General features: G+C 44.7%; 1 protein-coding gene across 6 annotated transcripts in view; it reads left to right on the forward strand.

The window, feature by feature from the left end:
• ATP2C2 (ATPase secretory pathway Ca2+ transporting 2) overlaps nt 1-15217 on the forward strand; it is a 66407-nt gene that overhangs the window by 1136 nt on the left and 50054 nt on the right. For 4 of the 6 annotated variants that reach the window (XM_066348933.1, XM_066348932.1, XM_066348936.1 and 1 more), the window contains exon 2: nt 15029-15091. The exons of the other annotated variants lie outside the window; for them this stretch is intronic. In XM_066348933.1, coding sequence (XP_066205030.1) covers nt 15029-15091 — 63 coding nt within the window. The remainder of the gene's footprint in view (nt 1-15028; nt 15092-15217) is intronic. 6 annotated transcript variants of the gene reach the window in all.

A 15217-nucleotide genomic window follows, 5' to 3' on the forward strand; every position in this document is an offset into this window, starting at 1 on the left:
GTGAAGGGAAACCTCAGAGTGAAATTTACTTTTTAATGAAAAAGATCAGCTGGAAAAGCTTGATTTAAAACATCTAACCCCCCCCCCCCCCCACGCAAAGAATGACAATAGTCAAAACATTTTGGTTGTAGGATCCCTAAATAATTGTGCATTTTAAAAAATAGCATTTTATAAATGGGTATTAGCATGTGAATTCTGGCCCTAGGGTAGCAGACCACAGGGCTGTGTGACTAGCAGTTTTCAAACCTCTATATTTTTCTGAAGCGACGTGTTTGTTGAACATGGATTGGACATAAAGTTCCGTTATTTTGCCAACATCCATTTCTCTACTTATATAAGACGCGCAATGCATTTGTTAAAGGAGTTTGAAGTTAGTTTGCCAACATGATTGCTTTTTCTACAGTCTTTTTCTATTATTTTCTTTACATTGTTTGATTTTTTGCATTAAGCTGGATATTTTTGCAAGCACCCCTGATGTGTAGTTGGTTATGATCAGATTTTATGAGATGTCCAGGCGTCCCAGGTATCATCCAGGTGTGCCAGGTGTGGGTATAAATGAATGTGAACAGAGATGTTGCACCAAAGCTTATAGGAGGGGCCCTCAAGGGTGGGACAGGTCTTCAACCTGTCTAGGTATGGTGGGGGCAGAGGCTCACCCACCTGGTTGTGGACCTGTGTTCTCAACTGCACCCTGGAGGGGTGTGTGATGACTGGCAGTGTAGCATGACGGGCATACTGGTGACCCAAGCAGCCAGCAGCAAAGGTAAGCTGAGAAACAAAGTGTCCTGTCTCTACAGGTGGCCTTGTGCAAACCCAGGAAAATACAGTAAAGGTAAATGAGGAGTGAGATGAGGGAGGGAGGCTGGCCAGGTGAGTCGACCTGTTTACTGCCAGCTCAGCTCAGAGCCCAAACACCTCCTTTGCTCCCACACTTCCACCCTCCAATGTGAACTCATTCTCTCAAAAAAAATTTGAAAAAGAAGCAAAGTTTGTTGCAGCAACTGTTTCTGCAATTGTCCTCACTGTTTTATGAGCACACGTTGTATGCGGCATCCCACGTGGTCCCTGAACCTCCCAACCACTTTGCCCTGACACCCCAGCATTAATAGTAGTTATTACTGAGAACTTGCTGTACCTTCTCTGGTTCTCTTCGGTTCGAGAGAAGTTTTATTGTAATTGTGAGGGATAAGAATGTCAAGGCTCACAGTGGGGCCTGGCGCTAAGGATACAGCTGTGTACAAAGTTCCTGGGGGGAGGCTGACAGTCACCAGAGAAACCAAGAGATGTTTAAGATCCAGCAGTCTCGGGTCTGATGGTGAATAAAGAGCAGAATGACTAGGCGAGGGACCGGTAGTTGAGATGGGGACTAGAGTTAGAAGCTTTGGAGGCTGGAACTAAGCACAGTTCTCATGGCTCTGAAGACACCTCATTCTGAGTTCATTTCCAGTGTAATAAAAAGAAAGGTGTAAGAGAAACCCCTTTAATTATTGGAAGAAGAGCTGCTCTCTGCTGACTTGATTGTTGGGTAAGAAGAACGTTGGACCAGAAATTCCTGCTTCCAGGATGACTCTGTGGAAGTTATCTTGAACCTCCAGGGCTCCCATCTCTTGACTGAGACTGCCATGGTTCCACCCTGCTCTAACTTCCTGGTTAGTGAACTGATTCATCTTCCTGGGCCTCTGCAGAGTGAAGACTGTGCCAGCAGAGTCGTTTTATGGGAGGGAGAAGGACCGGCTCACAAGCTCACTCCTGTGGTTGTTTGCAGGTCTCCAGCCCTGGCTGTATGGTCCTCTGTACAGGGCTGCCTCCAGGATGCTTCCCCAAGGGGAGAGGGGGACAAGGGTGCAAATACGGGGATAATTGGAGGAAGTCTTAGAGGATGCCTACCACAGTGCTCAAATGAAATAGATTCTTAAACAAGACCATTCACATAAAAACCAGAATGACACCTGGTATACAGTCTGCTCCAGAGTTAACTGTTTTTGTTAGTATTTTTATTAGTCTTAAGTTCTAGTCTTTATTTAGACTCGTTTTAATTTAATTGTGATCATGCTTGTGCTGAGAATGTGTAATGACATGGACATGTCCAAAATGGCATTTTCCTATCTCAAGGATTTGCTAGTTTAGTTTAGGACAGCCAGCTATGTACTTACACCCAAATGCCAGCAAGCAGCCCGTAGGCACCAGATTGAAGGCTGTCAGTGGATAACTGTGGAACTGGCTGGTACATTTGAAGATAAGGTGAGCGTCGGGTATTGTGGAAAGATTATTTCTTCACTTAATATTGATGACTATACTTGGTGCTCATCACCTGTGGCAAGCAGCTATGTACAAAGCCTGGATTCACCTAAAGTCCCACTAGCAATGTGACAGCACTTCTCAATGGTTTGATGTCTTAGGGTTGACTCATTGCTACCGCAGCCACGTGCTGCATGATGCCTCCATTGTTTTTCTGTCTGAGCCACTGAGAAACTCTCATCCCTTCAGAGCTCCATGTGATTGTTGTCACCAATGCAATTGTGACTGCCCCTCCCTCTGTATGCCCCTCCAACAAATACCAGCATATTGACATCTGATCAACAGTTTTGCTTTCATTGAATTATGCTCATATTAGTTATTTTCTTTTTTATCTAATATCTTTGATGAACCAAGAACTATACATATTTTTTCTTCTTGTTCCTTTTTAAACTTATCATAAATTTTTTCATAAACCACAGGAAAAATCTGCACAAGATAAAGTTCCCCCTTCACCCCCCCCCCCCACTTTGCTCCCACGTTTCTCCTTGGTGTGTGTGTTGAAGGGGGTAAGTACTGTTTGCATTTAATCAGTTTGCAGTAATCACATTATTGTTTGCTTGGGTGGTCCTGGCCGCTTTTTATGCAGTTCTAGAAAGGCTATGGTTAAAAGCACTAGAGTCTGTGATCCAGGCTACCTCGATGCAGTGAGACCTGGAGCGAAGTCCTCACTTTGCAGTGCCTCTGTTTCTCCTTCCGTATAGTGCGGTCATAACGGCACCCATGTCTGAGATCTGTCGTGGAGTGGAATGATCGCATAAAGTAGGGCAGCACCTGATCCCTAATTATTATTCACATCCAACTCTGTGTATGTTCTTAAAAGCATACCTAGGGTCATTCTCCGCACCTGCACCTTCCACATTCCTGCAGTAATACAGATCAGGAGCAGTTTTCTTTAATGGCTGTGTAGGCATTTTTATTTAACCCACCCCCTATTGATGGGAATTTAGATGGTTTCCTGTTTTAATGATTAGAACAATCTTCCAGTGAACACCTGTGGAGGCACCATGTTATTTTGAATCCGTACAAACATCCCTGCAGAAATCTGAGGCTTAGAGAGTACAGAAACTTTTCCAGGGTCACACTGCTCTCCCAGGAATTCAGACCCAGGGCTGCCAGAATTCTGTGCTGGAGTTTTCTCTACTCGCAGGCCAGGTTTCTTGTCTATGGAGTTGCTGTTTTCCCCATTGTAATTAATAAGTATTTTATAGAGAGACGTGTTGAGGCTGTCGGTGGCCTGTTTCTCAGACCATTTTCACTCTTTAGTGTTAGCATTCATTGGAGACCTTTACCCAGATCAATTACTCTCTTAATGTCTGCTAAATGGAGGTTTTCTAATTCTGTCACTCCTCCCTCGTTTATTACTTGGTGTACTGGTGTAAGGAAGAGCTGCCACTTTCTTTTTTTTTATTTGGTCAATTATTTATTCATTCATATATCATTGTGAAGTCATGGATTCATATTTTATTAATATGAAAATTATTCATATGAAAATTTGTTACTATATATATATTTTTGAGGCGCAGGGATGTCCCAGATCTGGCCAACAGGAGCCCCTTCATGGTGACATCTATGAATTCTAGACATTTCTTTCATCATTCTTTGAGTACGCCCCTACTTTCTTGCATAATAAGAAATTCCAGTCTCATTTGGTACCTTTCCTGCCCCACCATGGATCAACCATTTCTCCCAGGATTCTTGGCTCTTTTTACTGCAAGAATCGGATTGAGCACCAGATCTGCTGCTAGATGTGCTCATGCTGTTGGCTTCTGGGCTCTCTCGGGTGGAGGGGGGGTGACACCATAGGTTCCAATCCAGTAAATTTTACAGGGTCAGTGCCAGCTGTTTGTCTAAAGCTCCCTTCACCAGCAGTGAGAAGTACAGCTCCTATTATCCTCAGTATATTTACTTATTGCACAATTTCACTGTACATAATTAGTCTCCTCACCTTGCCGACCAACTGTGGCACCTGGTCGCACCGGCCATCACCTAGCTCGGCCATCTCCTTGGCCCCTGACTTCACTGATCACCTGTAACCAAGATATGTACTCAGGTGTCTTATTTTGTCTTATTGTAGCTCTTTGCTGCTGCCTGGGGTTAAGGAACCACCATGGCACACACGCATGTACCACAAACAGTACTTAGATATGATTTCAAGGACTGGGAAACGCCGCTGAGACCCATCTTGGCCTGAGGTTGGAACTGAAGAAGCCCTGCCTCAGTTATCCTCCATATTGGTCTCCTTGGTCCCATTTCATAGAAGGGAAAACTGGGACTTGGAGAGGTCGGGGGATTTGTTGAGGGTTACACAGCTGGGAGCTAGAGGAACTAGAATTAGAGCCCAGATTAGTGAGACGTGGGCCTGGCGATGCTCCCTCCCCCCAGTGAGCTGCATTTAGGGATTCCTCACTAACAGGAGGTGTTGGACAGGCCCTCTTGAGTTCGTTTGTGATGCTCTTGCCCCAGAGCCGGAGCCGAGCCTCCTGGTTTCTGTGCTCTGCAGAGTATGGCCGCCCTTGGCTCCTCTGGGCACAGCCTTTGCCCACACTGTACCCTGCCTGGGGCTTTTCCTTGTTTCCACCTTCTGCTCACCTGCTCTGCCTTTCACTTTCTGAGCATCCCTTTTACCAGGAATCTCCTTCCCTCCTGCACCGGCTCTGCCCCATGGCTTGGTCAGAACTGGTTCTTTCCTCTTGGAATCATCAATTCTTACTGTGGTTCATGACTCAAAAAGTACTCCTATGTCTGATAGGAGTCATTATGATTGGTTAGCTGTTCTTGGACACCCTTTTATTGTCCATCTCCTTCCCTTGATTGTCCAACTTCTGAAAGACCTGGGGGCACCTGATGCCCCAGGCCTTACCCTCACTTTCCCTGCTTAGACTCCCATAGCATTCCTGGGGCCTCGGGCCCTCTCTGCCTCATGCTTGTCCTATTGGCCACGAGGCTTCTCTGTCTCCCAATATGGCAGCCCTTTAAGAACAGGGCCCCACGGGTTTGCTCTTGGACTGCATCTCCCAGCCAGGTGTCCTCGGCTTAGCTCTGGCTGCGTATTACACTCACTCAGGGCTCTTAGGCATCCCGATGGCGAGGCCCCACTCCTTAGCTGGGCTAGGGATAGGCCGTGGCAGGAGTATTTTTACAAGATCCCAGTGGTTCTCCAACTTTGGAGTCCCTGCTATTCTCACCCCCACTTTCAGAAGGGGAAAACTGAGGCAGCGAAGGGGAGGTCTTGGACAAATACAGGGGGTCCTTGGGTTATGACACAGTTCTGTTCCTATGACAGTGACATCCAAATTTTGGTGTAAGTCAAAACACACCCTAGCCTAAATCACTTATCTATCCTAACACAGTTGTGAAATCATAATCTAGAACATAAAAACACAATTAAGCCACAGGAAAAGGAAAAGGACATAAATATACTGTACTATACGCTGTACTGTAGTAACAGAAAAATGAGTATAAAAAAATTCCTTACCTTTATTTCTGCGGTTGGCTTGCACCCTGGAAGGGGCATTGCAAGGTGGGAGAGAGTGACTTACTGGGAGGAGGAAGCTGGAGATACTGGGTCAGGTGAATCAGGATTGCCTAAGGAACATGCAGGAGACGCTGGAGATGATTCTACCTGTACTACAGGTGTTTCATCTCGAGAAACAGCTGATGTAAAGGGAACAGATTCTGTTGCAGGCCTCTCTACCTTCTTCAAGAATTGTTCCAGGCTAGTCTGGAAGGTTGATGACGTCTTCTTTTCCAAAATCTTCCTATAGCATTGCAAGGCATCCATAAAAGCTCTGTAGACCTTTCTGAATCTGTCATCGCTGGGGTCCTCAGCCTGAAATTTTGCCAACCTGTCCTCTACCATAGAAAAACCTTCTGCCAAACCCTTGGTAGTAAATCTCTTGGGTTCTGGGGTTTCTATTCTCTCCCTCTTCATTCAGCTGTTTCTCCAGCTGAATGAGGTCCTCAGCAGACAGCTCCTCTCCATGTGATGTCAGTAGCTCTGTGACATCCATCACGATGGCTCTCCTCTTCTTCGAAGCACTACCATCTGAAGACTCTGACTTTCATTTAGGAGTCCTGATAAGGACCAAAAAGTCACTAAACAAGGCAACACAAATGGAACACTTGCGCTTTTAACAGTCCAAAATGGCGTAGGTAAGTGTAATGGGGGAACGCCAACTCCCCCACTCATATGCTGCATTGCTGCGTTTTCTTCCACTCAACCAAACTAGTTTGCCCACATAAGTACGACACTAATGGTGTAAGCCAAAACGCTCACGTCTCAATTTTAAGTTTTTATGGGAGTGAACGTTATAAACTTGAAACATTGTGTGTCAAGACTGTCGTAACCTGAAGACCCTCGGTATGTTGAAGAAATAAGTGTTTGTATCATTAAACACAGAAGCAATCATTGGGGTAAACTCAGCCAGTAGTTGAAGAACCTCTGAGCTGGATAGAAGGGCAGAGAAAGGCCAGTTCTGGCTCAGGGAGGTGGGTTCACCCCCAGGTGCCACCCACTCGCTTTCTCAGCCAGCTCACCTGTCAGCGGTGTCCTGTTTGCCCTGTGCACTTCCCCCAGGAAGCCTCCGCTAGATTAAATATCTGCACTGAGCTGTCTTTGTTCCACAAAAACACTCTAAGACACCCTCATTCCAGACTATTTTGGGGGGCTCAGGAAAGCCCCGCTCACCATTGCCAGTCCTGGGATCCAGTGTGGGCCTGTCTGCAGTGGGCAAACAACACTTTGGGAATCACAAAGCGGGCACAAAAGGTCACACACTGTACAATTCCATTCATATGAAGTATGCAGAGTAGGTATATCTGTAGAGACGGACAGCAGGTTGGTGGTTACCAGGAGTTGGGAGAGGGGGAGGGAATGGGGAATGACTGATAGTGGGAATGGGGTCTCCTTTTGAGGTGATGGAATGTCTTAGAACTAGATAGAGGTGGTGGTGGTTGGTCAACATTGGGGATGTGCTAGTCACTGAACTCTTTAAAACAGTTAATGTTAAGTTAAAAAAGGAGGCACAAAGGAGAAGGGAGAGGTGGCTCCCCCTGAATCAGGTTTGACTGGAAGCAAGAATGAGGGGTGCCCCTGAGGGCACCTGGCCTCCATCAGGATAGGCCAGCCTCGTTACCAATGGAGCATGCTGTGATTCAAGTCAGGCGGACATCTAATGAGTGTGTGTTCTTTTTCTTTTTTTCTTTTTTTCGTGCAAGAGGGAGAGACAGACAGGCAAGCAGGAAGGGAGAGAGATGAGAAGAATCAACTCATAGTTGTGTCACTTTAGTTGTTCATTGATTGCTTCTTATATATGCCTTCACTGGGGGACTCCAGCTGAGCCCGTGACCCCTTGCCCAAGCCAGAGGCCTTTGACTTAAGCCAGTGGCCTTCTTGCTCAAGTCAGTGACCATGGGTCATATCTGTGGTACCACGCTGAAGCTGGTGAGCCTGCGCTCAAGTGGGCAACCTCAAGGTTTTGAACCTGGGACCTCAGCGTCCCATGTCAACACTCTATCCACTGTACCACCCCTGGTCAGTCTTTTTTTTTTTTAATTTTTAAAATTTATGGATTGATTTTAGAGGGAGAGAGAAAAACATCACTTTGTTGTTCCAATTATTTATGCATTCATTGGTTGTTTTCTTGTGTGTGCCCATTCTGGGGCTGGAACCCTCAACGTTGGCGTATTGGGATGATGCTCTAGCCAACTGAGCTGCCTGGCCAGGGCCCAAAGTGTGTGTTCTTAAGCAAGCGAGAGGGCCACACGTAAGCATCCTGAGCAGAAGTCACCGACATGCAGGTAGGGGACAGAGACCACGTGCTCAGTCCCACGTCCAAGGACTGCTGTGTGAGAATGACAACCTCACAGTGACACAGAGTAAGCCTACGCCGGTGGTGTTTCAGGTCCCAGGCCACATCCCAGAAACCTTGAAATGCAGGAAGGACCTGTAGGACCCCACAAAGTAGATTGAGAATCGGATGGGAGGTGAAAAATTGGAGACAACGAATGTAGACGACTTGTGTCTGAGCTTGATTGTGGCAAATGAGTGGAGTGAGTGTGGACATCTTCAACGTGAAGCCCAGACAGGAGGTTCTGTTTAAGGTGGAAATCCTAGAATAGTATTGAAATGCTCACGGGGAGAAAGTGGAAACAGAGGAAATGGAAGGCCACAGGGGGAAGGTGGAGCTCTGAGACCTCCAGGTCATTCGAGGTTGTGGAGGGAGTTCCTATCCGTGTCCTGTAAATGGCTTAATTTTTAAAAATTTTATAGAGGTGAAATTCAGATAACATAAAATTAACCATTTTATTTTATTTAAATTTTTTTTGAACTGTTGATTGCATTGTATGCCTGTCACCCCAACTCAAATCATTTTCTATCACCATATATTTGTTCCTCTTTAATCCTTTTCCTTCTCCTTCCCAGTAACCACTTCACTTTTATCTGTCAGTCTCAGTTTCATATCCCACCTATGTGTGAAATCATATAGTTCTTAGCTTTTTCTGACTTACTTATTTAACTCAGTATAATGTTCTCAAGGTCTATCCATGTGGTCATAAATGGCAGTATGTCATCATTTCTTATGGCTGAGTCGTATTCCATTGTATGTATGTACCACATCTTCTGTATCCAATCTTCTGTTGAGGTACACGTTGGTTGTTTCCATGTCTTGGTCACTGTGAACAATGGTGCAGTGAACATGGAGGTGCATGTGTCTTTATGTACCAGTGTTTTCAAGTTTGGGGGGTAGACATCCAGTAGAGGGACTGCTGGGCCATATAGTAGTTCTAGTCTTAATATTTTGAGGAACCACCATAGTGTCTTTCATAATGGCTGTACCAGTTTATATTCCCACCAGCAGTGAATGAGGGTTCGTTTTTCTCCACAGCCTCTACAGCACTTGTTATTACCTGTCTTGTTGATAACAGCACATCTAACAGATGTGAGTAGTTTTGATTGACATTTCTCTGATAGCTAGTGAAAATGAGCATCTTTTCATATATCTAATTTGTTTGTATGTCTTCATGAGAGAAGTATCTGTTCAGGTCCTCTCCCCATTTTTTAAACTGAATTATTTTCTTGTTTGTTGTTGAGCTTTGTGAGTTCTTTATATATTTTCAATATTAATCCTTTGTCAGACCTCTTGCTTTTTGAATATCAACTCCAATTTGGTTGGCTGTGTTTTTGTTTTGTTGTTGGGTTTGGTGTGTGTGTGTGTGTGTGTGTGTGTGTGTGCGTGTGCGCGCATGCACAGGCACACACACACAGAAACTTTTTAGTTTAGTATAGTCCCATTTATTTATTTTTACCTTTACTTCCCTTGTCTTTGGGGTCAAATTCATAAAATGTTCTCTACAGCCAAGGTCTGTAAGTTTAGTATCTATTTTTCTTCTATGTAATTTATTGTTTCAGATCTTATATTTCAGTCTTTGATCTATTTTGAATTAATTTTTGTGCATGGGAACAAACTATAGCAAGTTTCATTCTTTTGAATGTGGCTTTCCAATTTTCCCAGCACCATTTATTGAAAAGGTTTTCTTTTTTCCATTGTGTGTTTTTGGCTCCTATGTCGAAGATGATTTGTCCTTACATATGTGGTTTTATTTCTGGGCTCTTGATTCTGTTCCATTGGTCTATATGTCTGTTTTTCTGCCAATACCATGCTGTTTTGATTATCGTGGCTCTGGAGTATAATTTGAAGTCAGGTAGTGTGATACCTCCAGCTTCATTCTTTGTTTTCTCAAGATTGCTTTGGCTATTCGAGGTCTTTTATAGTTCCATACATATCTGGTGGGATTTTTGTTTGATTTCTTTAAAAATGACATGGGTTTTTAATGGGGATTACATTAAATTTGTATAATTCTTTGGGTAATATGGCCATTTTAACTATGTTTATTCTTCTGATCCATGAACATGGAATATTTTCCCATTTTATTGTGTCTTTTTCAATTTATTTTAGTAGTTCTTTGTAGTTTTCACATCTTTTGTTAAATTTAATCCTAGGTATTTTTTTTATTGTTGTAGTGATTGTAAAAGAAATTTTTTCAATTTAGTTTTTGAAGTTTCATTATTGGTATATAGAAAAGCAATAAACTTTTTTTATCTTTTTTTTTTTTTTTTTTTTGATGAGAGAAGGGAAGACAGAGAGACAGACTCCCACATGCGCCTCAGCAAGGATCCACCTGGCAAGCCCACCAGGGGGCGATGCTCTACCCATCTGGGGCATTGCTCTGTTGCTCAGCAACAGAGCCATTTTTTTTTTTAACACCTGAGGCAGAGACCATGGATCCATCCTCAGCACCTGAGGCCAAGTCACTCGAACCAATTAAGCCATGACTGCGGAAAGGAAAGAGAGGGGAAGGGTGGAGAAGCAATTGGTCGCTTCTCTTGTGTGCCCTGACCAGGAATCAAACCCAGAACATCCACATGCCAGGCTGATGCTCTACCCCTGAGCCAACCGCCCAGGGCCTGAAAGTAGTAGAATTTTGTATATTGATTTTGTATCTTGCGACCTTACTGTTTTTGTTTATTGTTTCTAATAGTTTTTTGGTGGAGTCTTTGGGTTTTTTATATACAGGATCATGTCATCCGCAAAAAAAGTGATAATTTTACTTCTTCTTTCCCTATATGGATGCCTTTTATTTCTTTCTCTTGCCTAACTGCTATGGCTAAGACTTCCAGTACTATGTTGAATAAGAATGGGGAGAGTGAGCATCCTTGTCTTGTTCCTGATTTTAGAGGAAAGCTTTCAGTTTTTCCCCAGTTAGTATGATATTGGCTGATGGTTTGTCATATATGGCCTGTATTATGTTGAGGTGCTTTCCTTCTATACCCATTTATTGTGTGTTTGAAACATAAAGGGATGTTGTATCTTATTGGATGCCTTTCCTGCATCTATTGATAGGGTCATATGATTTTTGAACTTTGTTTTGTTGATGTGATGTATTACATTGATTGATTTGTATATGTTGAACCGTTCTTGTGCTTCTGGAATGAATCCCACCCCACTTGATCACAATGTATTATTTCTTTAATGTATTATATTTGATTGCTAGTATTTTGTTTAAAATTTTTGCATCTGTATTCATTAGAGATATTGGTCTGTAGTTTTCTTTTTTTGTGTGTTGTCCTTGCCAGGTTTTGATGTCAGCGTTATGTTGGTCTCATAAAATGTGCTAGAGAGTATTAACCTCTTCTTCAATTTTTTGGAAGACTTTGAGAAAGATAGGTACAAATCTTCTTTGAATGTTTAATAGTTCATTAGTGTAGCCATCTGGTCCTGGACTTTTATTTTTGGGGAGATTTTTGATAGTTGTTTCTATTTCCTCCCTGTTTATGAGTCTAATTAGGTTTTCTGCAAAATTAAACATTTTAAAGCAAACAATTCAGTGGCATCTAGGACATTCATAATGTTGTGTGACTACTGCTTCTAGTGGAACCCCAATAGAGGGCTCAGATTCTGCCCCCTGATAGGGGTCTCCTCAGCCAATAGAGGGTTCCCGAACATTTTTGTCACCCCTAAAGGTAAACCTCACATTCATTAGCAGTCACTCCCCATTCCCCCTTCCTCAGGCACTAGGGGTTAGGACTGCAAGTTACGTTTTTTGAGGGGACACAGTCCAACTCATAACATAGCCTGCCTCAGCACTTCATTCCTTCTTGTGGCTGAGTAGTGTCCTGCTGTACAGATAGAGCACATTTTATTTATCTATCGCTCATTGTTGAACGTTTGAGCTGTTGTGAATGGTGCTGCTATGGACATCCACGGACATGTCTTAAATATTTGAGTCCTTATTCTCAGTTCTCTCGGTCACATAGCTGGGAGTGTGTATGTAGAGCTTCTACATTGGAGGCCAAGTGCCCTCCCACTTGGGGCTCAGAGTCAGCCGCCTGAATGGATTCTTCTCAGCCAGACCCTCTGCATCCCTGCTGCCTGTCTCCTCCACGCCCCGCCCCCAAAGCCACACCCCCACTTTCACCACTTGGCTGACTCCCAGAGCAGACAAGCCTGCACCTTTCAGAGTTCCTGAGAAAGGGTGGGAACTCCTGCTAGTCTTGACGGGCAAAGGCAGAGGAGTGGGTCCTTTGATATTTCTGTTATTGTTTTTTCTGGATTTTTTTTTTTTTTTTTCATTTTTCTGAAGCTGGAAACAGGGAGAGACAGTCAGACAGACTCCCGCATGCGCCCGACCGGGATCCACCCGGCACGCCCACCAGGGGCGACGCTCTGCCCACCAGGGGGCGATGCTCTGCCCATCCTGGGCGTCACCATGTTGCGACCAGAGCCACTCTAGTGCCTGAGGCAGAGGCCACAGAGCCATCCCCAGTGCCCGGGTCATCTTTGCTCCAATGGAGCCTTGGCTGCGGGAGGGGAAGAGAGAGACAGAGAGGAAAGCGCGGCAGAGGGGTGGAGAAGCAAATGGGCGCTTCTCCTGTGTGCCCTGGCCGGGAATCGAACCCGGGTCCTCCGCACGCTAGGCCGACGCTCTACCGCTGAGCCAACCGGCCAGGGCTGGATTTTTTTTAATAGTGGTAAATATGTATATAACATTTACCATCTTAACATATTTTAAGTGTACAGCTCAGCAGTGTTAAGTACAGCCACATTGTTGTGACACCATTGCCACTGTTCATATCCTGAACTTTTTCATTGTCCCTAACTGAAACTCTGTCCCTGTTAAACATTAACTCCCCTCCCCCCGCCCTGGCCCCTGGTAGCCACCATGCTACTTTCTGTGTCTGTGGGTTTGTTTATTCTAGATGCCTCATTTAAGTGAAATCATACAGGGTTTGTCCTTTTGTGACTAGCTTGTTTCCCTTAGATCGCATCCGTGTTGTCGCATGGGTCAGAATTTCCTTCCCTTTTAAGGCTTAATAATATTTCAGTGTGTGGATAAACCACCTTCAAAAAAAACTTATCTGTTGATGGACCTTTTTTCAAGAGTTAAAATATAGAGAAATTATTTGATATTAGTGTCAAATGCAAATCAAGGGGGATTTTTAAAAATATAATTCACAATTTTTCTACCTGTAGTTACTGCATTTGTTAAAAACACATGGATTCAAATATTTATGCATCTTCTAGACCCCAGTGGAATCCTTAACATCTTAGAGAAACTCAGGAAATACCAGTCCCCAGAACGACCAGGTCATAGAGAGAAGCTATCTCTACAGGGATGACCACACCCCCTGGGTCCCTACTGGCCCCTTGAGGAATATTGATTCAATGCACCTGCCACATGTGAGGTGCATTTACAGAGTTGGGTTCTTTTTTTTAATTCTTCAGAACTACCCAGGCACACAGACTATATCATCCCTGCTTGCAGGCTGATTAGTGACAGAGCAGGACTTGAACCCTGGTCTCTGCCATTCCAACCTCTGGGCTCCTTTTGTTGCACTCTGCTGCTTCCTGTTCTTGAGTTTCCGAAACATAGCTGAGCCACCCAAGCAATGTCACCATCACCATGTTTCCAACCAAGCACTGAAGGCCTGGTCCCCATCACGGGTGCTGAGCTGTCATCTACTGGGAGCTCACAGTAGGTCTGGGCAGCATCAAGCCATTGCTATGCATGCATTTGCTTGATTCTACAAAAGTATGACCAGGTGGAGATGGACGTCATCCTCCCTATTTTGCAGAGGAGGAAATTGCAGTTGGGTAAACTGAGACTGTGACTGAGAGCATGTAGCCAGTCACATGTCCAATGGAACTAACTGCGTGTGCATTTCCACTGGTGTCTGAGCTCTGAATGACAAATGCTCCAGTAGCAGCCCCTGGGTACCCAACACTGGTTCCTCTTCTGGAGTGGCTACATTGTGAGTGGGTAAAGGCATCTAGGTGGTAATCACTTTCTGGTGATTGTGTGTAGGTGACATCAAAGAGGAGTCCAGGATGCTGAGAGAGTACAACAGGTTGACTAACTGGTCAGGGAAAAGCTCAAGACAGAATAGTCCACCTATCTCAAAAGCAGGGTTTCTCACCCTTCGTACTGCTGATATTTTGTTCCAGATCATTCTTTGTTTGGGGCTGTCCTGTGCATTGTGGGGCACTTGCAGCTTATCTGTCCTCTACCCACCAGGTGTCAGTAGCACCGAACATGTGTCCAGGCATTGCCAGAGTCTCATGGGGGGAAATGGGGGCAAAATCACACTGGGACTCCTCAGGGCCACTAGAGAGGCCCATTCCTGGGGGACACAGGACTTCTCCAATGGGCAGCATTGTGTCTCATGGGCCTAGGAAGCAGGCTTTTAGCTAGCTTTGCTGCTGCCCCGAGCAAGACCAGGATTCTGTAAAGGAGGCCAGAGAGGGTGGACATGACGTGGGGTCTGCTGAAGCCATATTGGAGACTGTTGGGTTTTCCTCCTGAGAGCAACTGGAATGTCTCAAAGTGTTTCAAGTATGGTGTGGTGTGTGTGTGTGTGAGAGAGAGAGAGACAGACAGACAGACAGAGACAGAGAGAGAGAGAGAGGCAGGGGGAGGAAGAGAGAGAACTGGATTTACATTATCCACGGTCACTCAGGATACTCTGTGTAAAGTGAATCAGGTGCGGCCATGGTCAGAAAAAAATGGCAAGACCAAGGCGGAACTAGCTCTTGAGAACAAAAGAAGCATTTGTGTCACGTTGTGAGGCACAATTTTTTTTAAAAGTCAGTCTTATACAGTGACCATAATGGTGACTTAAGGAAAGCTGTTGAATGAACTGTGTCATCACTGCTGGGTTTCCTGGCCACAGACACAAGTGAGGAGCACGGCCCAGGAATGGACGTGCTTAGCAGAGCATTTCCAAGCAAGCCAGGTATTTGGGAGTTTGTGTGTGTACATGCGGGTGTGTGTGTGTGTCAGGTGGGTGGGGGACAGCTGGCAGGAAGGGAAAAGGGAATTTGCCACCTCAGTTCCAGCAGAAGGAAGAGGGAAGAGGTTA

This window comes from Saccopteryx leptura, chromosome 9, assembly GCF_036850995.1.
Source record: "Saccopteryx leptura isolate mSacLep1 chromosome 9, mSacLep1_pri_phased_curated, whole genome shotgun sequence".
Taxonomy (NCBI): domain Eukaryota; kingdom Metazoa; phylum Chordata; class Mammalia; order Chiroptera; family Emballonuridae; genus Saccopteryx; species Saccopteryx leptura.